A 24,239-nucleotide genomic window follows, 5' to 3' on the forward strand; every position below is an offset into this window, starting at 1 on the left:
AGGATACTATAGTTGAAAGGGCCATCAACGTTTCGTTAGTCCGGGTGAAGATAAACCCATGAAAAATTAAAAAAATCGTCATTTTTTCATACGAACGTTACAACGAGACCAAACTCTTTTTTATACTGGCTTAGGTAAAAAATATATTTTTAATAAATATAAATCACTAGCATAGAAATAATGAAAAAAAACCTTTTATAAATATTCAACAACAAAACAGTTTAAAAAAAGCAAATAAATCAACATTTATCACGCACCAGCGGCTGATGCCAAATTAGACAACGAACAATTTTCACTATTTGTATTATTTATATTGAATAATTTTTACACAAACGTACACTCTAAGCAAATGTATCAATTTTTGGGTCAATTTTAACATCAATTTGCACGTTAAACCAGACACAGCCCAACAGGCTTTTAATTCGAATTCAAAATTTCAAACAATTTTCAACCCCCTACGCAAACCGTCAACTGACAGCGCGCGCGTGCACACAAACCGCACAGAAACGTGCGGCTACAACACCCGTTGTGTTGCAGCGCAACTGGTATAATCGGCCTTTTGACAGGGGTAACTCACCCGTCGCTGTCAAAGCAGCTGTCAGCACGCTCCCACCACGGGGCACTCACGGGCCCGCAAACAATAACAAACACAACCCGCGCGGAACGGGCACCGGCGGAGCGTGCAAATCGTGCGGCAACATCATGCTGAAAACGGGCCGCCTGTTGTCGTTGGTAGTGCGCCGGACGTCCTGTCCACCGCGCGCCAGACGGTTGCACCTGGGCGCCGCCGTGGCCGTGAAGAAGTACACCGACACGGAGAACGATTACGCCCTCTCCGTCTTGCGTAATGTGCCGATGGTGAAGGAAATGCCGCCCGCGACCGGTCCGCTGCTGCAGGAGGATCTGGACGAGGTGCTGCCCGTGGCCGAGCAGTGGTGCGGGACCGACCCAGAGCGGGTGCTGCTGCTGCTGCGCCACACTGTCGAGCGGGTTCAGCGCGCAACCGAGGCGCAACCGTTCACGCTGGAGGATGCACGGTTGGCCGGGTTCGTCGAGGCGTTCGTGCGCACCGTGCCCGACTTCACGGACGACCAGCTGGCCCGGGCGCTCGGCACGCTCGCCGCGCTGGACGAGATCCGATCGATCTACCAGCCGCACTATCTCGCCCTCTGGACCGCGCTGGACGCCGTCTGCCTCGACCGGGTGACCGGCTGGAACGTGGACCGGCTGCTGCACTTTGCCGACGCGTGGTACCCGCTGCGGCTCGTCAAGCAGGGCAAGTTCGTGCACAAAGCGATCTGGAAGATCAGCAACCGGCTGCGCAAGCTCACGCCGGACCAGCTGGTGCGCACCGTTTTCTACATCAACCTGACGCGCGTCCCGGTCGAGAACATGATGGACATCGAGGTGAACCTGCAGCACAACTTCCCCGCCTTCACGATCGCGGACGTGGCCGTGCTGTGCATGGGCTTCTTCAAAACGGAAACGCCCGTCCGGTCGGCCGAGCTGCTGGAGCGCATCTACCAGAAGGTGACGGCCGAGGTGGCCACCGTCGAGGACATTGCGCTGACCGCCATCCTGAAGCTGCTGCGCTACTCGTCCCGTATCCCGCAAGTGCCGGCGATGCACGCGCTGCTCGATGCGCTCGTGCCGCACATACCGCGCCTCTCGCTGCAGGCCTGCCTGCACGTGGCCCTGCTCGGCAGCGACATACACGTGTGCCATCGCGGGACGCTCGAGCCGGTGGTGGACCGGTTCGCCGGCAGCGTGCAGCAGCTGCGCCTGAAGGACGCGGAGCGCATCGCGTTCGTGCTGGCGCACGGCAATGTTGCGCTCGAGGGTGGCCGGGACGAGGCGCTGCTGCGCGCGATACTGGCCGACCTGCCGAACCGGGTGCCGGAGATTGTGCAGTACCCGCGGTGCTACATCGCGCTGCTACACTTCCTGTCGCTGCGCGGCATCCACGACGCGGCGCTCATCTCGGCCGCGTTCGAGCCGCGCTTTCTGCAGCTGGCGTACGGGCGCAACATTGGCGGGGCGGGCCGGGAAGCCGTCTCGCTCGATGCGTACGCCGCAATCAATCTGGAGGGCGAGTACGCGACCGGGCGGCGCTTCCCGCCCGACGCCTTCCGGCTGGTGTGCAAGCTGACGCAGGACTACCTGCCCAACCCGCGCTACAAGCTGACCAAGTCGGACCGGATGCTGCTCGACCTGCAGGGCACGTTCGGGGCGCTGGTGCGCGAACCGTGCCAGATACTGCACCTGCTGCCCCACTACCAGCGCCCGGACATACTGTTCTGCGTGGACGAGCGGGCAGGGCGCGTGGTGCCGCTCGGCGAGCTGGCCGCCACGCACGAGATACGGACGCGCGCAAGCGTCCTGGGCGAGCGCAGCCGGGACGACCGATTGCGGCTGGTCGCGATCGTGGTCGGCTCGTGGAACTGCTACGTGCGGGACGAGCGACGCCGCACCGGCGGGTACGCGATGAAGCTCGAGCAGCTGCGCCGCCTGCACTACGACACGCTGGAGGTAAGGCAAAGCGGGGGATGCGCATTGTGTCGGTTCGTTCTTCAACCGTTAGCTCAATGACCAAATTTACACCTTCATCTCTACGACCCATACCCGGGCGTTCCATACATTTGGTATGGAAAGTCATTGTTTTTCATCACATTAAAACTTCAATCACTTTTGTTCCGTTGAAAACTAAAATTTCAAATTTGGTACAAAGGTGCGAACATAAGTCTTTTTTACTTTAGTGAAGAAATGGGATTTTTACAGACTCGTTTACTATTTTTTAATATTTTTTTTACGTTTGACAACTCGCCTTTTATGCTGTTCTGCGTAAAATACATTGAAAGTGCCTTTTTCCATTCAGTTTGCATGTAATTTGAAAAAAACAAACATTTTGTAATTGTTTTACATTGTTTCATAGTCAATGTTATCAAACATTACACGCTTGTTAAGTACATTTTTATAATTATAAAATTTCATTAAGAGTACTTATTTATGCCAGTTTTCTCTGCTGGTATTATTTTTTGTAACTGATATATAATTTAAAAAAGAGCAAATTTTTGGAAACAAAAATTGAACATAATGCATATTTCAATAATATACAACGCATTTTATACGTTAGATTTTTTTTGTAGAACAAATTCAATAACACAAAAAATACGCTTTAAAAACAAAATTGATGAACAATCAGAATATCAGAATCATCAAAATAATCCATGAAGTACATCTTTACTAATTCATAGACCATGGTGCAGCATTGAAACAAAATGTTTAAAAAATAGTAAATGAAACTTTTAAATTCCCAATCCTTAAGCAAAGTAAATGATACTAATGCCTTTATCATTAATCCAAATTTTTGAAATTTTAATATTAGTTACACCATAAGTTATGAAAGTTTTAAAATTTAAAAGATATCAATTATCGTACAAAATGTATGGGATACCCGGGTATGCCGATCGTAGAGATTAGGGGGTTCAAAATGAAATATCTGGGATTGTTTGAAAAATAAGTTCATCTTGTGCCCTTTTATAAGAATTAAATTAGCTAATGATACGTGAAAAAATAAGAAGATACCAGTGCTCCAAAATGCCACTGTCAATGTCATAAAAAATCTGACTGAAACAAAATCCATGTCAGCGTCACGTACTTAATTGTGATAATCAGAGGTAATACTCAAAACGATTAGTGTGTCAATACAAGCTTCATGACATGTTTGCGACCATCGATTGGCCAGTCACAATGTCATGATTTTTTTTACTGTGATCAGTTCCGCAAAATGTCACTCACATAGTAATGACAAATTTCGGTTGAAACAAAATCATGTCAGCGTCACGAGCTTTATTGTGATGATCAGAGGTAATACTCAAACAGTTCGTGCGATCATCACATGCTTGGTGACATTTTGCAACCAGCTCTTTGTTTTCGTGTCGTGATGATCACCGACAGAAAATGTCATGACCAAGTGAGTGAGCAATAGTTGGATGCTGAACAAAATGCTAGCTAGAAAAAAAGTCATGATTATGCTTGCGAGGGCATTAAGCTCCGCTTGTCAGTCAGAATATCACGTTGGACTCAAGCACTCGCATGTCGTGTTCGGCATGTCATGCCGCACTTTCATTGAGTACAGGCGTCCCCCGAGTTACGACCCCCTCGAGTTACGACGATTCGCAGATACGACGATTTTGATTTTGACAGTTAAAAGTTGTCATTGACAAGAAATTGATGTATTTTTTGAATATCTGGCTGATAAACGTTATACACACATTTCCAAAGATTCCAAAACTACCTGATCTTGAATATCTACATTGTGTACGGTTTTTTTTTAAATATAATTATTACATTATCGAACATTATTTTAAATAAAATACACGATATCATAAATTCCAACTCTTCAAATTCGGTTATAAACTTAGTATTCATAGATATTCGACATACGACTTTTTCGACTTACGCCTTGCTTTGGGACATTTTTTCGGTCCCAAATACAGTCGTATCTCGGGGGACACCTGTATTAGCAATGAGCATCAAGCCACCACAGATATGTTCATTGTTTTCGTTGGTGGAAATCTCGTGATGCTCATGACATTTTGCAGCACTGGTAGTTACAATCTTTCAATAATTCAAAGTTACTTCCGTTAGAAAATGAAAATAACACCCAGGTTTCTGGTCGTAACGTTAAAAATTAAAGTAAAAGACGTGTGTGTTTTGTTTTTTGTACTCCTTCTCACACCAGATACCGTGGTACGAGTGGCCAGTTTATTCCCGGGACGATATGCGCCGGTATCTCGAGGCAAAGCTGGCACCCTTCCTGAGCAGAGCGCGCTCCCGAGAGACGATTAAATAGAAAAGAGACAAAGAAAGTAACAACAACCGGTACAATAAACAAACAAAAAAAAAAGCTACTCCTCTACTACTCTAGCAGCTTCGTGAGCGTCTTCTTCGTGTACTCGTACACCACGAACAGCACGGCGGTCGCCGGTATGGTGCGCACGATCGTCGGCAGCAGCCCGTTGTAGAAGGCCAGTGCGCCCTCCTTCCGGAAGATGTCCAGCCCGACCTGCGTCATGCTCGCCCGCATACTGTACACCTGGATGCGGCTCTTGATCACGTCCGCGGGAAAGATGACCGTCCAGAGCGCGACGCCCCCGACCGCACCGGCCACCATCGTGCGCACCGGCCCGATCTCGTCCTTCGACTGGCCGGGGCGGGCCAGCAGCGCCCGCGTCTGCTCGTACCCGCCGAAGAAGAAAAAGTAGCCCGGCATTTCGCGCGCAAACGTGGACGTGAGGCCGCGGAACATGCCCGGCACGCCCTCGGTGCGCAGGATCTGGCTGACGAGCGCGTACGAGGAGATGGTCGGGCGGCCTTTGCCGCCGCCGGCCGTTTCGCGCAGCGCCTGCAGCTTGCACTTGATCAGCTCGGTCGGGCAGAGCGTGAAGGAGGAGAAGAACGCGGCCAGAAAGCCGGCCGTCGCGTTCTCGAGCGCGGACAGGTCAGCCACGGCGGGTTTGTGAACGAGGCGACCGACCGCCTGCTGGCACGCGCCGTACGCGGCGAATAATACTGAGTTTTCCGCGACGTTCGCGACGACCGCGGGCAGCGTGCCGGCGTACAGGCCGCGCACGATCCCGTCCCGCCGGAACGTTTGCAGCGTGCAGTTGACCAGTCCCTTGTACAGGCCGGGAAACGTTTGCATCTTCACCTTCACCGTGTCCATCGGCTGGCTGACGTACACGAGCGCCACACCACCTGTGCCAAAAAGAGGAGAAGGGAGTGCGTTAGAAGCTGCGTGGGGTCGGTGTGTCGGTTCGCGTGCTTACCCAACGTGCCGGCGATGAAGTCAATCATGCCCGTTTTCAAACTGCTCGATTCGCCCGCGCCGTGCATGTTTGTTTGATCTCTGTCTGAGCTCGCTGCGTTTGCTGATCCCTTAAAGGGAGGGGGGGTTTTGAGGGCTGCTGCGTCACCGTGCTTTAAAAATGCACGCTGCGGTCCTTTGGACGCTTTGGCTTGATTGTTCAGATCTGCTGATTGATGCTGGAAGGTGTACTGTGTCTTCACGAAACACGATCGATCACACTGCAACCCTTCACACACTGGACAGGCACGCGCTCCGCGGCCCTGTTGCTAACATGAGCGAGCTACACACTAATTCCTAACCGTCGCACTGTCGCTGGTCGCACCAGGGGAAGGGGAGGGCTGCTGTCGAAGCGAGAAAGAGAGCACGACAGCGTTCCAAACAGAGATATTTCTTTTTGAAGAACGCGCAGCATATACACAATGTGTGGCGATTGATGATAAGCAGCGCGGCAGCAGCGAGCAGCGGGCGACGACCAGCGACGAATCGTCAGTCACCAGAGCCCCGTGGCGCCTTATCTCGGCCGTCTCCTTGTTGTCAGCCTAACTTTATTTGTTTTCGCGACCGAACGCTGACGACGACGCAGAATCGGCCTAATCGGTGGGACGCCACGGTTCGAGGATGGGTGCACATCTCCGGGAAACTGGTTGCGTCGCTGCGGTGTGTGTGTGTGTGTCGCTTCAAACGGCAAACACTGATTTCGGAGGCCCCCGGGGGCTTGGGACAATCGCGCAATCACACACGTGCCTGCGTAAGACGGCTTTGGCAGATGATGACATACCGCCTACGGTGAGGCCACTGCGTGAGCGGTCACTGTGCGCGCGCGTGAGTGCCCAGCGCTCGCCAAAACGAAAACAAATCCCCACGCAAAAGCACGTGGTTTCCGCACTCACTGCTCACGGTTGCCTGGTGGGAGAGGCAGCTACCTTGGGGAGGTGGTGAGGCAGGCAAATGACATTTAACAAGTGGAGTAGAGCACTTGAGGTAGAGTCCCCGGACAAAACGGTGTTGAATGCGCACGTGTGGCTTAAAACCTCCTGCCAAACGGGCTTTTACCATACGGCTGGCAATGACTCAGTTTAGATAGAGGTGATGGAGATAAGCAAAAAAGGTTGGGAAAAGTCCAAAGATAACAAACAAAGGGCTCATTCGATTCTCTCCAAGAAGAAACGCATAGTTTCAATGTGAGTGAATGTAGTGATGGGCGCTCTAGGGATCTCCCACGACTCCGATCTGATTCCGGTAATTGCTAGTTGTTAGTTCCGAGTCCTCTGGATTCGGAGTTGGAGTCGGCTGGAGTCGGAATCGCTCAGAGTCAGCCGGATTAAGAATCAAGCTAGAGTCGGAATCATCCGGAGTAGAACCCATCTCCGGTGCTCCGGTTCTGGCAAGGTTGCTTCCGATTCCGACTCCAGAGAAAGAGAATCGCTAGCTCCTCTTGAAATGTTCGGAATCGTTCAGAATTGTCCGGAATTGTCCGAAATCGTCGGAATCGTCTGGAATTGTTGGAATCGTATGAATCTTGGGCATCATACGGAATCGTCGGGAATCGTAGTTGACCGATATTTGTAAATTAGCGTAAGACTTTAACAAAATGCCCATTATAGGTTCAATTCAGAAATGAACCTAGACTTCCACATACCTACTATGGATACAACAAGAAGTCATAGCTCAAGACTAATGGATCACATAGCGTCAAGTGAACTGCGCCTTAGTTCGTGCAGTTTTAGATTATGGGACAGTTTTTATTTCAATATATTCAGTGTAGCTCTAACCAACAACGGAAAAATACAAAGAAAAATTATCCAATTTCATTACAGAAACTAATATGGAGTGATCGTAGCTCATTGCCAACCTACCGATCGCCTCAAAACACTTGAACACCGTAAACCGGGCAAATCGTTTTGTTGCTAGTGTACCAAGAGGTTCCATCAACGCTTCAAACACTTTAGGGAGGCGGTTCAGACGTAAGCGATTGAACCTAACCTTTCCAAACTGGTTCTGATTTTATTTGGAACCGTCCAGACCCAGTTCCGCTTTGTTGTTATTTTTGACCAACTCTAGTCTGGAGACGGAATTTAATTTCCTTTAGTTTTGTTTATTTCTAAGAATAACGTTTAACGACGATCGCAATGCTTTACGATAAAATCCCTGCAAAGGCTATGGCCGGACGACTCCGACTCTAACCTACTCCGATTCCGGACGACTCCGAATAATTCTGGTCGAATGTACCTTCCGGAATCGGTTCCGACATTTCCGAAGTCGTCTTTGGATTTTTTCCAACTTCTCCCATCACTTGGACCTTTGTCGAATGATTCGACCTATGTGTCATAATAGATATCGATCATAAACTACGTAATGCAAATATGACCGATCAAGCTCGCCAATCACCACATGATTGAGCACCTCGCCCAGTAATGTCTGCCAATATCAATCATCCATGCTTAGCCCGATGTCCTACAGGTACCTACCTGAACCTAATTCTGACGCCTTAACTCTGCATTCTCTGCTGTCGAACGGTACACATAACCTACCGAAGTAGCAGAAGGGCGCATAAGTCTTCAGAATAGATTCTGAGGCAGGCTGCTTTGGTAGGTCCTTGAGATACCCCTGAATTTGCTCAATAAGCTGGAGGTTATTGATTGATGGCCTTGGTTGATGAACAGTTGCGTTGATAATCCATCGCAATCAACTGACGGGCGTGTAAGACTTCATCCAGGATTTTTCAAAGCTCATCCTCATCAGCGATCAGATGTTAGGTAGATAATGTAGTGAAACGTTCAAGATCTTCTTTCTTCGGTGTGGTGAATTTCTTTGCCGGTGCAAACTGCTACACTACCACAGTTTAAATATTGCATTATTATCCAAAATAAGATTAACTACCACTTACTGCCAAGTGTCGTCTATCCAAATCCAATCCCCGCTTAGTAACACGTGCTTAGTTTTATATATATTTATTACGATCTATTTATAATACACTTGGCCTTTTTAAAGGACAGCGCTACTCTGTTCATTACTTGCTTTTTCTCTCTCCTCCCTTTTGCACCTCTCTTATCATGTTGACAGTGTTTTTTTATGGCTATCGTTTTATGTGTATCTCTCGCTGTTTCTCTTTCTCTCTTGCTCTATTCCTTCCTCTCTGCTTCTTTCTCTTCCTATAAATTCTGTTTTACGCACACACACACCGCGTGCCGGTGTAGTCTTGATGTCTATTATTCACATTAAACCAGTAGTAAGTAATATACTTCATCAAAGATGTGTTTTTTTCTTTCCCTTTTACCATCGTGTATGTGATTCTACAATGCTTCTTAGATCCTTAAATCTGTAAAAGGATTAGGTGTATTTATTATGTTTTGCTTGTTTCTTTCTTTTTTTTTTGTTTTACTTTCTTTGTAATCGGTATCTGTTTCCATTTGATTGTTAAACACACACAAATTCTATTTAGTAATTATTGAAGTAGAAGGGACAGAAAAGGAGGCCAGGATGGTACTGAACTGACACTGAGAAAAGCAACAACAATTGGGTGGGTACAATAAGGAGTGCGATCCGTCGTAAGGTTGGATGCTTGGAAGGTTGGTACAACACTGAAGTTTGTAAGATATCTCGCGCTCTCCTTCTTCCCTTCTCTTTCCCTCTCTCTCTCTCTCTCTCTCTCTCTCTCTCTCTCTTTCTTTCTTTCTCGCTCTCATTTAGTACGACAAATTTAACAAACCGGCTAGTAGCTGCCCGCGCACCTCTCTGTACAAATGATACGTTTCGGTTTTCGAGTAAGCGCTCGACCGTTCTGTGCGTTCCTACTACCATCGAGCAACAAGGGGCAACAACTGAAACGCAAAGGAAACGTTACTAACGCTTACTAACGCTTACTAGCCAACTCGAACTCCCGCCGAGGAGTGCTGGCCTGGCATTGGATATTATGTGCGTGCGTGCGTGCGGTCCTTCCTGAGATAGCTGAGCAAACAACAACCAGAAAGGAAACGAAACTAAAGGGCTTGAACTTGAGATGTGGATGTGATAAGTAACATTTCTTCTTCTTCTTCTTCTTCTTTTTTGTTTGGCACATTTACACTTCGTGTAAGGATAAGAGAGAGAGAGAGAGAGAGAGAGTGTGTCCGATCCCAGCCGCATCTCTTAAATATTGCACAGTAACGCGCAGCTTGAACCAGTACCTCCGATGTCTGACTCCCCGGAACTCGCGCGTTAGTCCGGCGATTGTCAAGGGATCCGATCGGTTGTGCAGCTATACAGCCATACAGGACAGCGTGTTTGTTGTTGATTCGTATTGTTTGTTTGTTTTTGTTTGCGTTTAATTTTTCATGTTTCATTTGGTACATGTTAATATTCGTAGTTTTTTTTATTTTTATGAGAGTATCGTTTTCGAGGTTTTGAACGATGCGCCGTTAAGTTTGCAACATTTGGTGGGACCGTTAATATACTATTCGTTTTGTCTGTTGTTTGTTTCTGCTTCGGTTGTTGTTGTTGTTGTTTGGTTTCATTCTGACCTTCCTTTTGATGCTCAGAACGTAATCACCGTTCGTTCGTTTTGCGGGTTGAGTTCATCTCTATGTTTTTTTTTTTAATTTGTGCAAAAAAAAAAGTCCACCATCATGAAGTGGAACCCCCGGTAAGCCCTCGGTTAGCGGTGAAGCGCACGTCGCACGGCTGCAAAGAAGCTCCACCCACGCGACGCAGCGCAACGTAACGCCGCGTTATGCGTTACGGTGCTGAATTAGGTGCTGAATTTACTCTAAAAAATCAAGCATCGCTTCCCCACGTTGGTCGGTCGGCTACAGGGCTGCGGAAGAGCAGGATGACAATTTAGCGACTTAACTTTTAAGTGGAACACCGCGTCCTACACATCAATACTGGTTCGCCACCGCTTTATCGTTCGCTCTTTCGCGCTCCTTGCATGGCTGCGAACAAATCTGGATAATCTTTGTTGTTTTTGTTTTGTTTTGTTGCTTTCCTTGTTTGGGTAGACATCAGTTACTTATTCTACGGACACTAGCTGACCGCGTATCTCTTTTCTCAGTCAAAATTCGAGAGTGTGTGTGTGTGAGAGTGTTTTTTTTTCTCAACCCTTTGTGCCATCGACAAAAGCTGTACAACTACCTTGGTATCCTGTATTGCGGGGTGTGGCTGTCACCTCAGTTTAATAGTACGTCGGGAATGGGTGATAGGCGGCGGCGGCGGCCGACGAGCCGTGCTGGTTGATCGGTGGCGAGGCAATGTTCTGCTTCATCGAATGGTGATAGTTGCTGGAGCCGACCTGATGGTGATGGTGATGGTGGTGATGATGGTGGTACGCCCCGAACCCACGGCTCGGCGACACGACGTGGCGCGGTGGTGGCGGCGGCGGGGCTGCCGCGGCCGGCTGCCCGGTAGCGTCCGACAGCAGCCGGTTGTTCTGCTCGAAGATGAGGTGCGTGGCAGGGTCGCTGACCAGCAGGCGATGGTTGCCGGCGGCGGACAGCTGGTCCCCGGCCAGCAGCCGATGGTGGTCGGCCGGCTGTATCTGGGTGGAGAGGAAGGAGGTGGCGTGGCGCACCGCGTGATGCGACCCATTGTTGACCGCGTGGTGCGAGCCGGTGTTGGAGCTGAGATCGAGCGACACCATCCGTATCATGTCCGGATGGTGGTGGCTGCTGTAGGAGAGGGCGGGCGTCGGCGGCGACTGGACGAGGTAGCTGGAGCCGCGGCTCAGGTCCACCGTCACCGACTGGTCCGCGTCCGAGTCCTGGCCCTGGACGTGCTCCTGCACGAGATGCTGCAGCTGGGTTTGCTCGAGCTGGAACGATTCTTGTTGCTGCTGCTGCTGCTGCTGCTGTTGTTGCTGTTGTTGTTGAGTGTGTTGTTGTTGTTGCTGTGTTTGATGCTGATGGTGATGGTGCTGATGTTGGTGTTGATGGTGTTGCTGTTGTTGCTGCTGTTGCTGCTGTTGTTGTTGGGCCTGCTGTTGCTGATGATGATGCTGTTGGGATTGTTGTTGCTGAGGTTGCTGTTGTTGCTGCTGTTGTTGCTGTTGCTGCTGCTGCTGCTGCTGCTGCTGCTGCTGCTGCTGCTGCTGCTGCTGCTCCCGCTCGCTCAGTATGTCGTAGATGTGATGGTGGTAGCGGTTAAAGTGCAGATTGCTGCCCGCCTGCGTCGACAGCTGGAAGTTCGTGTGGTGGTAGGCGGACACGGTGGACCGGGACGACATGTCCAGCCCCTGGAAGTCGGACGCGTCCCCGATCGCGCTGTTGCGCTGAAAGTCGACCAGCTCGTCGGTGCCGTACTTGATGCGCATGTCCGCCGTGGTCGGCAGGTTGGAGCCGCCGAGCGCCCGGCCCGTCTCGCCGTACTTCTGGTGGCTCTGGATGAAGTCGGCCGCACCGCTGCCGGCGTTGCTCGGCGCGTTGCTGTTGGTGGCCGCCGCCACCGCCGCCGCCGACCCGCTCGACAGCTTCAGCTTCGACTCCTCCGACTGGACCGCGCTGACGGACAGGTTCTCCGCGATCACGATGCTGTTGTCCTCGTCGCTCGACAGCTGCTGCATGTGGTGCGCATCCTTCAGGTTCGACTCGAAGCTGTCGAGCGTGAGCGAGCTGATCGTTTTGGCGTCCTGGCGCCGGCCGGCACCGCCGTAGTGGCCGGCATCGGTCGGCCCGAAGTCGTACCGCGGCAGCGACGGCGTCGAGGCGGGCGAGATCAGATCGTGCTCGGCGTAGATCTGGCGCGAGCTGGACCGGACCGGCGACCCGCCGGCCCCGATGTGCTGCCGGCTCGTGGCGGTCGGTGTCGCCGCGTACCCAAACTCGCCCGTCTGCCCGTCGGGAGAGAGCGCGCTGCGCACGGAGTCGACGCTCGCCGTCAGCTTGTTGTGCGGCGTGCCCTGCAGCTGCTGGCCGAGATGCGGCTGGCCCTCGTACCCGAGCATCTCGCTGTCCTCGTAGATGGCGAGCTTCTCGCGCGACTTGGGCCGGCCGCTGCCCGCGCCCCGGATCGACAGGATGCCCGAGTCGTTCGTCGACTGGGCCGAGTACTGCGAGATCGAGTTGAGCTGCATCGAGAAGTGGTGCGACTTGAGCAGCTTCATCTCGTCCACCGACTCGTCGATCGGGCCGGTGGTGAAGGTGCCGCCGGAGAGGCTGTTATTGTTGTTGTTGTTGCCACCGCCGCCGCCGCCGCCGCCACTGCCAGTTGCGTCCGTCCCGCTGGCCGCCGGATCGATGTGGCTCAGATGGAGGCCGCCCTGGCCCTGGCCCGCCTGGTTCGTGCTGATCTCCGCCTCGGTGATGATGTTGCTGACCGAGTTGAGGGCCGCCTCCACCAGCATGCTCGCCGACGTCGGGATGGTGTTGATCGTGTTGCGGCCCGCCCCGCCCGTGCCCGCGTTGTTGTAGAATGAGCCGAGCAGCGTCTGGTGGTTGAAGTGCCCCTGGAACGCGTGGCTCTGGAACGAGGGTAGGTCGGGCAGGTTGAGGCCGGTAAAGTTGGACGTGTACTGCTGCAGCTGGGCGTGCGAGCTCTGCTGGTTCGGGTTGTTCGAGTCGACCACGTCCAGTATGGTCGAGTTGTCGTCGTCCTCCTCCTCCTCGTCCGCCACGTTCGGCGGCGGCGTGTTGACGTTCCCGTTCATGATCAGCTTGGTGAGGAAGTCGCGCCCCGTCACCGTGCTCAGCATGCCGCCCGGCTCGGCCCCCTGCTGGCCGCCGCTGTCGCCGCCACCCCCACCCGGCAGCTGGTCCGCGTCGCTGATCCACTTCTTGCTGCCCTTGCTGATCACGAGCCCCGCATTGCCGCCCCCGTTGATGTACTCCTTGTACTTGAGGTTGCTCGCCAGCGACGCCATGTCGACGAAGCTGCTATCCACCTCGCCGACGCTCTTCAGCTCGTCCTCGCCCGTGCCCGGCTTGTACTGGAGGGCGGCCGCCGCCGCCGCTGCTGCTGCGGCCGCCGCGGCAGCCGCCGCAGCCGCCGCCGAACCCGCATCCAGCTGGTTTGATATGTTGAGCCGATGCAGCTGGCTCACGTTGAGGCTGTTCGGCTTCGACTGCTCGTCTGCTAGGGCATGGTGGACCAGATGCTGCTGCTGCTGCTGCTGGTGATGATGTTGCTGCTGTTGCTGCTGTTGCTCATGCTGCTGCTGCTGGTGCTGCTGGTGCTGCTGCTGCTGCTGCTGTAGGTCCTCCAGCCGATCGGCTCGACTCTCCCCGTCCAGCCCCTGCTGCTCGAGCATGCTCTTGCGGATGTCCTCCACGCTGCCGCCGTTGCTGCCCGCTGGCGTGCCGATAGCCGCCACCTTTGCAATGTCCTTCAGGTTGTTGTTCAGTATCGAGCTGATCTTCGTCGACAGCAGCGACAGGTTGCTCTCGTTCCGGCAGAGATCGTTGAACGATTCGAGGATGTTCTTCGTCTTGAGCAGATTGTTCGAGAAGGGCGACGGCAGCCGGGCCAGCTGCTGATGATGGTGGTGATGGTGCAGCGCCGACTCCTGCTCCTGCTCCGCCTTCCCGAGCACCGGGTCGTCCAGGTGCGGGTCGGCCTGGTGCAGCTCGTGCTGGTGCAGCGCGTTGCTCTGCTCCACGCCCTGCTCGTCCTGCTGCTCGTCGGCTTGATGTACGGCGGCGAGCTGCTGCTGCTGCTGCTGACGTAGCAGCTTCTGCTGGTGCAGCTCGGCGTCCTTCTGGAGCAGGTCGGCAGTCGGCAGCACGAGCTGCCCGGTTGATGGATGTGTCGTTGAGAGGCGCTGCACGGCGGGAGGTGTGCTGGGATAGTCTAGCTGCGGCTGCTGAGGCGACAGCTGCTGTTGGAGGTGCTGGGGCGTTACCTTCGCCTGGTCGACCGGTTCGTGCCCAAGCCCAAGCTCGGACTGCTGCTGCTGCTGCTGCAGCGATGACGTCTCGTCGAAATGGGCCAGCTGGCGTGAGCGCTTTTTCCGCTCCACCTTCTCACCGCCGTACCCGCCCTCCTCCGATGCGGTCGATTTGTGTCTCTGCCGACGCTGGACCTCATCTGTGGAATGGATTCGTACAGTTGGTAAGTTGTAACAGTGCGTGGGAGAGGTGTGTGACATGCATACCAATGATTCCATCGTTCAGCCCGCCAGAGTAGGCGTCGAACGTGTACGCCACACTGCGCTCGATCTTTGGCATCTGCTCCTGGGTGTAGCCGTGCACCTTCTTGTAGTGGAACTGCAAACACTGCTTGGTGGTAAACGCAGCCGTACATTCGTTTTCCGCGCATCTGGAAAGGTACGGAGATTCGTTAGAGCACGCTTAAGCAGCGTAATGAACACTGCCCCGCGGGCCGACCCCGATGATCTGTTCGTTAAATGCATCCGCTGCTACACAACCGGACGAGATCGATTCATATTGGGACAGAAGCAACTACACTTGCTCTTTAACCTTTTAGCGTGCAATATTTAGCAATGTAGCTCTTTCGGGTGACTTGAAATACGCTCAGTGAATTAAACCCCATTCACTGCAGTCGAGAGCCGCGTCGAGTAAGAGAGTCAAGAATGGAACCGTATGAATTTGAGAGCTCTTTCGAGAGTTCAATCTTGAGGCGAGTTAATGAGCTCTCCATGTCAAACAGACACTTAATCACACTGAGTTGAATCATCCTTGAGTTCAATTGCTCTTTTGTGAGTGAGATCTAGAGTTCTAGAACTCTTTCGGGAGTTCAATCTTGAGGGGTGCTGTTTAACTTTTCACGTCAAACAGCAATTCAATTACACTGAGATGAATCATTCGCGAGTCTCGTCTGTTTCTCGTCTCTCGTGAGTGCATATGTCGAGTTTGAGAGCTCTTTCGAGAGTTCAATCTTGAGGAGAGCTATTAAGCTTTCCACGTCCAATAGCAAACTCAATCACACTGAGCTAAATTAGCTGAATTAGAAGCGTTCAATAGCTCTTTCGTGAGTCAAATCTCAATCGTTTGAGTTTCGTCTGTATCTCGTCTCTCGTGAGTATATCTCGAGTTTGAGAGCTCTTTTAAGAATTCAATCTTGAGGAGAGCTATTAGGCTTTCCACGTCAAATACAAACTTAATCAAACTAAGCTGAATCATCCTTGAATACAAAAGCTCTTTCATGAGTGAAATATCTCAATGAGAATTCAATCTTGAGGTGAACTGTTGAACTCTCCACGCCAAACAGCAACTCAAACACATTGAGTTCAATCTTTCGTGAGCTCTCTCTTTCTCTCTGTCTCTCGTGAATGAAAACTCGATGAGTGAAATATCGAGTTGGAGAGCTCCTTCGAGAGTTCAATCTTGAGGAGAGCTTTTCACGTCAAACAGTAACTCAATCTCGCTGAGTTGAGTCATTCGTGAGTTCAATAACTCTCTGTCGTGAGTGAAATCTCGTTGAATCACTTCACATGAAACCAATCATTCAGCAATGATTTCAATCGCTCTTTGAGAGACTTACTTGAACGGCCGGACGCCCGAGTGCGTCAGCATGTGGATCTTCAGGTTCGACCGGTTCTGGAACAGCTTCTGGCACCGCGGGCAGCTGACGACGGCCGAGTTGCGGCTGTGCACCTCCTTCGAGTGGCGCTGGAGGGCGGCCCGCGAGCCGAGCAGCTTCGAGCAGAGCTTGCACTGGAAGTCGCGCAGCACGTCCGCCATGTCGCTGTGCATGCGCTTGATGTGGACCTTCAGCTTTTGCGGCTGGCAGAACTTGCGGCCGCAGAAATCGCACAGCGGCCGGGTGCGCTGCGGGTTCGCACTGCAGCCGTACGTGCGATGCATCTCGAGATAGTTCAGCCGCAGGAAGAACTGGAACGACAAAAACGGGGGGATTGCTCGTCAGTTTAGCCAGCTAAGGGTCTTTCTCTTTCGCTATCCATCTCTATTCCTACCTTTTGACAGAATTGACACTGATATGCGCCCTTGCCGTCGTGCAGCTTTTCGGCGTGCTTCATGATGTTCTCCTTGCCGAGCACGGCCGCACCGCACACCTTGCAGTGGTACTTGCGGATCGTCAGGCTGAAGCCGGGATCGTGAAACACCGAGCAGTGGGTGCGGTAGTAGAACGGATGGTCAAACTTGAGGTTGCAGCCGCCGCAGTCTAAAAATGGAGAGAGAAAAACAGAGACACCATGAGCACGTCTCCCACATCATTCGGCAAGCTCCACCCCTACTTACTCGTTTTCTCCATCTTCTTCTTGCCCCAGGCCGAGTTGCTGTCGTTGCTCCAGTAGAGCAGCTCGGCGCCCGGCTCCAGGTCCCGACACGTGACGAAGTAGATGCTGCCGTCGTGCACCTGCAGGACGCAGTTCTTCTGCTCCCGGTTGCGGGCCGGCCGGATGTAGCGCAACCAGTTGGAGAAGTTTTTGTTCTCCGTGCTCGTGTACGTTGACTTGGCGCCGTCGAACGTTTCGAAGATGTGGCGCATCGTGCAGTCGTCCTGGATCTCCGTCTCGCGCACAATCTGCCCGGTGAGGGGCCCTAGTTTCGTATACTTCGCGATAAAGGTGGTCGTGTAGATGCTGAGCCCGTGCCCGCCGGCCGGCCGGCTCTTGGGGGCCGTCTCCCGGTCCGCGCCGAGCGTGCCGGCGAACCCGGCCAGCGTGGATGCCGGTGGCAGGGAGCTCTTGGAGTCGAGCAGCGAGTCCTGATCCTGCTGCAGGTCGTGGCCTTGCCCCTGCTGCTGCTGCTGCGGGGGCAGCGATACCGGTGGCTGCGAGTCACCCAGCTGGCCCAGCTTTTGCAGCTGCAACGCGTCTGCGCCCTGCGTGGTGCTGCTGATCGTGCCGTTGGCGCTCGACTGCGGACACGGCCGCAGCTCGAACTCGGGCGGCACCGACACCTCGGAAAAGGAGGGCGTCAGCTCCACCTTCCCATTGCCCCGGCTGCTCTCCCCGCCGTCGTCCTCCTCGTCCTCCACGTCGTCCTCGTCGTCGTCCTCGTCCTCGTCGTACTGGTCGTCCATCTCGTCGTCCAGCTCGTCGCCGGTGCCGGGCGGCTTCAGGAACAGCTTGTGCTTCTTGATCAGGTCCTCGTTCTGCTCCAGCCACTGGGTAAGCTCGATTTTGTTGCTGATCGCACGCAGCGGCGTGCTGAGCGGGCACTGGTCCGCCCCGTGCTTGATGCTGCACCCGGTGCACACCTTGTTCTTGGCCGTGCCGGTGCCCTTCGGCCGGCGGCCGGCCGGCGCAGTGCCGTGCGGGCCCAGCCCGAGCTGGCGGCCGGCGGGCCCCAGGAAGGCGGTCTTCTCGGCCGAGGGCCCCCCATCGGCCGTGCTGGTCCCCCGAGCCGCCCCAGGCAGCGGCCGGTACTCCTGCTCCTCGTACTCGATGTGCAGGTTGACGTTGGCCGAGTCGTGGGCCGTGGCCGCGCGTCGGCCCCGCTTGCGTACGCCACCGTACGCGGGTCGATCGGTCGCCCCCGCGGCACGGGACCGGTCCTGGCCCTTCTTGGCGGCGGCCGGAACCGGCGGCTTCTCCTCCGGCTGCTCGAACTGGTCGCACTGGTCGAAGAAGTTGGACGTGGTCGGCAGCTCCTCGCCGCCGGTGTGCGCCCGGCGCTCCAGCTTCTGCTTCTCCTCCAGCTCGGTTTTGATCTTCTCCGCGATGCGGTAGTCCAGCACCTCCGTCTCCGTGTTGAGGGAGTCCTCTGAAACCGATCCCATCGTGCTGCTGATCGAGTCCTGCTGCACCTCGTTGCTTTGCTGCTGCCGGTTCGTCGCCGCAGACGCGGGCGTGCTCGGGGGCGGGAGCGTTTTGCGCAGCGTCTTCTTCACGAGGTCGTCCATCAGGTACGCGTCGTGGTTGCTCACGCTCGACTGCTCCTGCTCCTTGCTGCCGTCGCCGAGGAACGCCGGCTCGACCTTCCGCTCCTCGGTCGGGCCCTCCGCCCCGCTCCCTGCCAGCGCCTCCTTCTCCTCGCCCTCCTCCTCTTCTTCCTCTTCCTCCTCCTCGTCCTCCTCGCCCTCCTCGCCGTCCTCGCCCTCCTCCTCGTCCTCCTCCGGGTCCTCCGCGTCCTCCTCCATCTCCTCCCCCTCGTCGTCGTCGTCGTCGTCGTCCTCGTCCTCCTCACCACCGTCCTCGTCGTCAGGTACGGGCGCGGAGTCCTCGTCGTGCTGGTGCGGGGCCGGCTCGTCCGCCAGGGCCTTCTCGCCGAAGGACACCATCTTGCGCCGGCTGCCGTCCTCGAGCTTATGGATAATATTTACATTCTTGTTAAATTGTACTCTCTTGGTTTTCTTGCCCGCGCCCCCGATCGATTTGGCGCTGGCGAAGCTGATTGATGACGACTGTAGCTGCTGCTGCTGCTGCTGTTGTTGCTGGTCGAGCAGTTGCTGGTTGTCCTGTGGCGGTTCCTGCAGCTGCTGCTTCCCACGGGAGCCCGATTTCGTCCGTCCACTCTTGGTGGCGGCTCCTTGCGGCTTCAGCGGTAGCGTTTCACTGTGAAATCTGATTCAAAAATGCAAAAATAAGTAAAGAAAAAACAATGCCAGAAGAACAGGTTATGTGAGTGAATCCAGTAGGAAAATTTTGCAAAATTTCCCCCCTAGTCAACTTTTTGAACCCTAGTCGAAATTGACGATCTTTAAGTGATAATAACATCGATAACTAAAGCTAAGTAAGCGCTCGTCCCTCCCTCTCTTCGTCGCTTTTATCTCACTCTCTCTCTCTCTGACTACTGCAAGAACTGAGAATTGAACTAACTCTGTCGCTGTCGTTAGTTCCAGATGTTACCAAAAGGCTATGAGCAGTTCATGGTGTACGCGTGACAAATATCGCTACTGATTCAGAGCATGAGTAGCGCCAATGCAGAAAGAAAGATTTTGTTTTCCTTTCTGTATAGTTGCCACTGACTAATTACTTATAATTCGTTAACTGATCATAAATTTGATAATATGTTACCCATCGACGTGAAGCGGAAAAAAACAAAAAAAACGTTGTTGTTCGAAACAAAACAACGTAAATGTGTTAGGCAAGCTATAATTTTGGTGGGTTTTAGAAAAAATGTAAACATGTGCAAAAAAGCCACATGTTGGGTGGCTGCAAATTAGATCTGAAATTCTTCCAGTAATATACAGAGGCTAGCGAGCCAGTAGAAGCGGCATCACCAATTGGATGTATGCTTCAAGGAGATGACTAAAAATTGAGTTGCTGGAGGAGGTGTTTGATTTTGTTGATTCAAAGTTGATTTTTCCTCTTTAGGCATTGAGTGAGATGAGGTTTGGGAGTTCCTTTGGATACGTTCATGGACGGACTGGCCTGTATTGGTGGACATTATTTTAAGCTACGTTTGTTCCAGGCTTTGAATAAAGATCTAAATTTTAAGCATGCTTAACCACTTTACTATCATTGCTATAGCGTATGTGGAGCTGTATATCCAAATATCTCACTCAAATGATCCTATAATTTGTTGTATTAGTTTAGCTTAGCTCTGAACTGCTACATTTATGATTTCTATAACATAAGTTATGTAAGAGCCTTCTGGTCCTAAAATCATTCAACTGAAATTGAAGCTACTAACTACAAGATCTTCAAAAGGTATAAAACTAATTGGTGTGTTGCTCCTCTTGCCTCAAATGCATCCTGTAGTTAGAAACCTTTTCAGTCATTAAAATACAATTGCATAACAATCATTCTCAGGCTATTAAAAAGGCGATAAAGGCCTTAAGGATCCAGTACACTTCTATCATACATAGCGCACTTCGCAATGAAATCACTCATACTTCCTCATTCCACCAGCATTGCAATCTGGAAAATGGACAACTCTTTCCGCTAATGTTACTCATTTGCCGTTTGCCTTATTCGACTTCACTTGTTTTTATCACCTCGTCTTGAAAAACTCTTAAAATGCTCACTCAAAATGATAAGAATGTGATAATAGCTTTTAGGCAGTAAACTGCAAATGTACTCGAGCGTCGGTCACTGCCGATTGCACGAAATCTAAGTGCATCGAATTGCACACATCTAAGATTTACGGCACAAGAGTAATTGGGGTTTTTTTAAGATCCAATCCATCTATCTAACAACCTGACCGTTCCTTCGGAATTCTAAAAAACCTCTAACCTCTCATTTTGCAGCAAATGCATCATTATCAACCACATTTCAACCATTTCATGAGCATGCAAAGCCCATTAAAAGATTACACATTTAATTGCATCTAATCTCGGGATTTGCAATATTGGAATTGGATATTGCAATACGCACACCTCACTTTAGTTGATGCTTTTTGTATGTCAGGTCTCTGCTTTTTAGATCTTTAGAATATTGCTCCTTTGGCTCTGACGTATTCTACACAGCTTGATAGACATGTCTTAAACATCCCATAAAAGTTCACTCAGGATATGAGACAGTCATAGAGCTCTGACTGACTGTCCTAAGGCATCAGTCCTAATATCTCCTCCTCATCTCTCCTACGACTCCTGCGTTTGTGCCGATCGCACCGCGTGTTTCCTAACCCGTATGAGAGCATCTAATGTGCGCTCATATTTTTCTGAAATGCATCACCTATTGCATTTTTCTAAACCATTCCCACGATTTCCATTCTTCTGGTAGCGCCATAAAAGTTCACTCAGCATATTGGAAATTCAATAGCAACGTTCAGGCTTTGCAATACTATCATCTGCCCTGGTCTGGATGTTGGAGATGAAGGAGTGTGTACACCTTACTTTTATTGTCCCTAGAATCGTATTGCATATCGCATTCATCGCTCTCACTCCTTTATCACTCTGCTGAGGTCATAAACTGGTAAACTGCATAACTAACTGTTGCTCATTTTACTTCAACTGCATCTTTATGGCGCTTGGCTATAGCTTTCCTGCTGTTTAATATTCTTGAATGCTCCAATCCCCAACAAATCTCGCAGGTCTCGAGTTCTAGCATGTTCCAAGACCTGGAGTAGGAGATTGGACTACCTTGGACTACGCTTGGACTACCTCGAAGGGGGGCCCATAAAACCCGCACACGCTGGAGGATATTAGGCAACAGGCCACAACCCGACCGACCTACCCGTTCAGCAGCGGCGAGTCCTTCTTCCAGCAGTTGCTCTCCGCCAGCTTGAGCAGAAAGGACACAAACTCCACATCGTTCTTGAACAGCAGCACGTTCCGGAGCGTGTCCCACTTCTCCGCGTTCTTCGTGCCGATGTAGATGTTCTTGCTGAACTGCTGATGGCGATACTTTTTGACACGCGACTCGGGACCGGCGGCGGGCGGTCCGTCCCGCCCGCCCTTCCCGCCGTCCCGATGGTTGCTGCTGGCGGTGGTGGTTGCAGTGGCGGTTGATTGGAAGAACGCGCTCTGGGGCGGCAGCGGCGGCGGCTGCCCGGGACCGCCGAGGGCCGGTGGGCCTGCTGCCAGGCCGACGGCCGCACTGCCGTAGCTGCTGCCGCCGCCCTCGTTCGACCCGTCCTTCGCGTCGTACGCGGACGAGAAGAACGAGGACGACGAGTTGGAGTTGCCGCCGACACCGCCGAGGCCGCCGCCGCCGCCGCCGCCACCGACCAGATGGTGCCGGCCGACGATCGACTCGAACGGGCCGCCGCCGTCCGACTTCTCGCTGGTCGTGTCGTTCGAGTAGTGGGCGCTCTGCTTGCTCGAGCTGCTGCCGTTGTTGATGGTCGCGCCGGGCCCGCGCTTGATCAGGTTCGCTATCGGTGAGTCGAGATCACTGTCCAGAAGTTTGGGCATCTTACCCGGAGTTGAGGTTGATGCGGGTGCGGTCGGGGATCGTGATCGGGGACCAACACAACACCGACAACAGAAAAGGGGGTAACCGATGTACAGCCGTTTGTTTGGACGCCCCTATACGTGTGTGTGGGTGTGACGTTCTATGCCGTTTTTTTTTCACTTCTCTTCTGTATGTGTGTGCGTGTATTTTGAAGCCGAATGTGCAACTTTGTGCCACTTCCTTATGTAATGTTCGCTACTATCGCTTTCGGGCACGGGGCGGCGTCGTCCCCCAGCATCATTATCATCATCATCATCATCATCATCACCAGCCCCTCCCCCCGAAACGCGGAACAGGGCGGCCCCTTTAGGTGGCAGGAAGCGCCTCCAAACAAATCATCATTTCGCCCGTTTTTTTTGCCTTTACCTACCACCGTGCCTCCCCCCGAGCCTGTTCCGAATGAAGACCAATGTGGGGGGAGAAGGAAACACTCTCTCATGCACACACACACGCACACCACTTCCCACCTACTCAAGGCGCACACACAACACCACCACGAACTACCGAAAGCACCGTTTTTCCTCGTTTTTGCGCTTTTCCCGTTTGCTTTTCCTTTTTTTCTATTTTTTTGTTCTTCTTCTTTTTGCTTCACACACACACACACACACACCCCAGCAAGTTCACTCTGCCCGAATTCACCAGCACTGTTCCGCGGATGCTTCCTGGTCGGGGCCGTCCCGTCCGTCCCGGTGGCTGGTGGCCATCTTCCGCTGGTCGGCTGACCAGCACGCCCGAACCATACGGTGTGCGGGTACGCCGCACCGCTCTGCCTTTGCGGGCAGGACCACCGCGTTTTTGCACTGCCAGAGGGGCGGCAACCCAGCAACGCAATGCGTGATATGCCCACCGAGCGGCGCTGAACTGCAGCAAAGAAAACACAACCAGAAGAAGAAAAAAACAAAAACTCTATTCCGACCGTTCCGTTTGGCTGCTGGCCGCGTTGTGCGAGACTGTTGGCTGCTGCTGGCTGCTGCTGGCTGCTACCCGCTCGCGGGGACACACACGGTTGCGACTTTTCACGACACCCAACCAACCGACGCAACGCTCACGCTGCGCCACCCCCGTAGCAGTGTCCTGGTGCGATGCGATGTGTATGTGGCGAAATTTCGCCGTGCCAGTGGCCGCGGTAGGATGTCCTTTTTGGTTTGGTGCTTTTCTTCTTTCCCGTTTTTTGTGTGTGTGTGCGCTTCCGCTTCTTCTTCGATGATGTGTCCTCACGCTTTTCCTGCCCGTTTACCTAGCTCGTCTCTGCGGACGGGAGATTCCGGATCGGGGAAGGCGGGGGTGGGTGGATGGCCCGAGAGCGTGGCTTCCAACACGGTCGATCCGTTTTCCGCTTCCGACACTTAAAGCTTTGCTGGAAAAACGGCGCCTGAGCAAGATGAGGCACGTATATATCTGTGCATTCATCTTTAATTTTGCTCGCAGCTCGCCCGTCCCGCTCTGGTGTACGAGCGCGCTCGCGCGGGCACCACACACGCACACACACGCACACGCACTGCTTGCCGACTCTTTCCGGCGAAGCAGCAGGATACGCAGGACCCGCGCTCGCTCTCTCTCTCTCTTTCTCTCTCGCTCTCACTGTTTAGTTCTCAGAACCGCGCTCGCCAGGATTTTCCCGAAGTCTGCGCGATGGTTTGTGCTCACGGGAGTGTTTTTCCCGACCCGTTCGTTTCCATCCTTCTTCCTACTCTG

At 52.8% G+C, this 24,239-nt stretch overlaps 3 protein-coding genes across 3 annotated transcripts; 1 reads left to right on the forward strand and 2 right to left on the reverse strand.

The window, feature by feature from the left end:
- The first annotated feature begins 591 nt into the window (after positions 1-591).
- LOC121587985 lies at positions 592-4,855 on the forward strand. Its single transcript, XM_041905416.1, has 2 exons — positions 592-2,529; positions 4,745-4,855. Exons 1-2 carry the CDS (start codon positions 703-705, stop codon positions 4,853-4,855), a joined length of 1,938 nt encoding a protein of 645 aa, XP_041761350.1. The 5' UTR covers positions 592-702.
- Positions 4,856-4,889: 34 nt separating this feature from the next.
- Positions 4,890-6,829, reverse strand: LOC121587994 (mitochondrial ornithine transporter 1). The gene is made up of 2 exons (XM_041905429.1): positions 5,832-6,829; positions 4,890-5,760 (listed from the first exon to the last, which is right to left on the reverse strand). The coding sequence occupies exons 1-2, from the start codon at positions 5,896-5,898 to the stop codon at positions 4,922-4,924; spliced, it is 906 nt and encodes a 301-aa protein (XP_041761363.1). The 5' UTR covers positions 5,899-6,829; the 3' UTR covers positions 4,890-4,921.
- Positions 6,830-9,922: 3,093 nt separating this feature from the next.
- Positions 9,923-24,012, reverse strand: LOC121589589. Its single transcript, XM_041908630.1, has 7 exons — positions 21,825-24,012; positions 16,999-19,268; positions 16,713-16,921; positions 16,280-16,629; positions 14,931-15,094; positions 11,874-14,863; positions 9,923-11,741 (listed from the first exon to the last, which is right to left on the reverse strand). Exons 1-7 carry the CDS (start codon positions 22,502-22,504, stop codon positions 11,022-11,024), a joined length of 7,383 nt encoding a protein of 2,460 aa, XP_041764564.1. The 5' UTR covers positions 22,505-24,012; the 3' UTR covers positions 9,923-11,021.
- Positions 24,013-24,239: the final 227 nt, after the last annotated feature.

The sequence above is a fragment of the Anopheles merus genome, chromosome X (genome assembly GCF_017562075.2).
Source record: "Anopheles merus strain MAF chromosome X, AmerM5.1, whole genome shotgun sequence".
Classification (NCBI taxonomy): domain Eukaryota; kingdom Metazoa; phylum Arthropoda; class Insecta; order Diptera; family Culicidae; genus Anopheles; species Anopheles merus.

What these genes read in the sequence shown, in the direction of transcription:
- LOC121587985 (XM_041905416.1), top strand. Translation starts at nt 703, where the DNA reads ATGCTGAAAACGGGCCGCCTGTTGTCGTTGGTAGTGCGCCGGACGTCC. An exon ending in TGCACTACGACACGCTGGAG is followed by an intron (nt 2,530 to 4,744) that starts GTAAGGCAAAGC and finishes TTCTCACACCAG; the next exon opens with ATACCGTGGTACGAGTGGCC.
- LOC121587994 (XM_041905429.1), bottom strand. Translation starts at nt 5,898, where the DNA reads ATGCACGGCGCGGGCGAATCGAGCAGTTTGAAAACGGGCATGATTGAC. An exon ending in CTTCATCGCCGGCACGTTGG is followed by an intron (nt 5,761 to 5,831) that starts GTAAGCACGCGA and finishes TTTTTGGCACAG; the next exon opens with GTGGTGTGGCGCTCGTGTAC.
- LOC121589589 (XM_041908630.1), bottom strand. Translation starts at nt 22,504, where the DNA reads ATGCCCAAACTTCTGGACAGTGATCTCGACTCACCGATAGCGAACCTG. An exon ending in TCGGGCGTCCGGCCGTTCAA is followed by an intron (nt 15,095 to 16,279) that starts GTAAGTCTCTCA and finishes GTACCTTTCCAG; the next exon opens with ATGCGCGGAAAACGAATGTA. An exon ending in AACAGCAACAACAGCAGCAA is followed by an intron (nt 11,742 to 11,873) that starts CAACAGCAACCT and finishes CACCATCAGCAT; the next exon opens with CAAACACAGCAACAACAACA.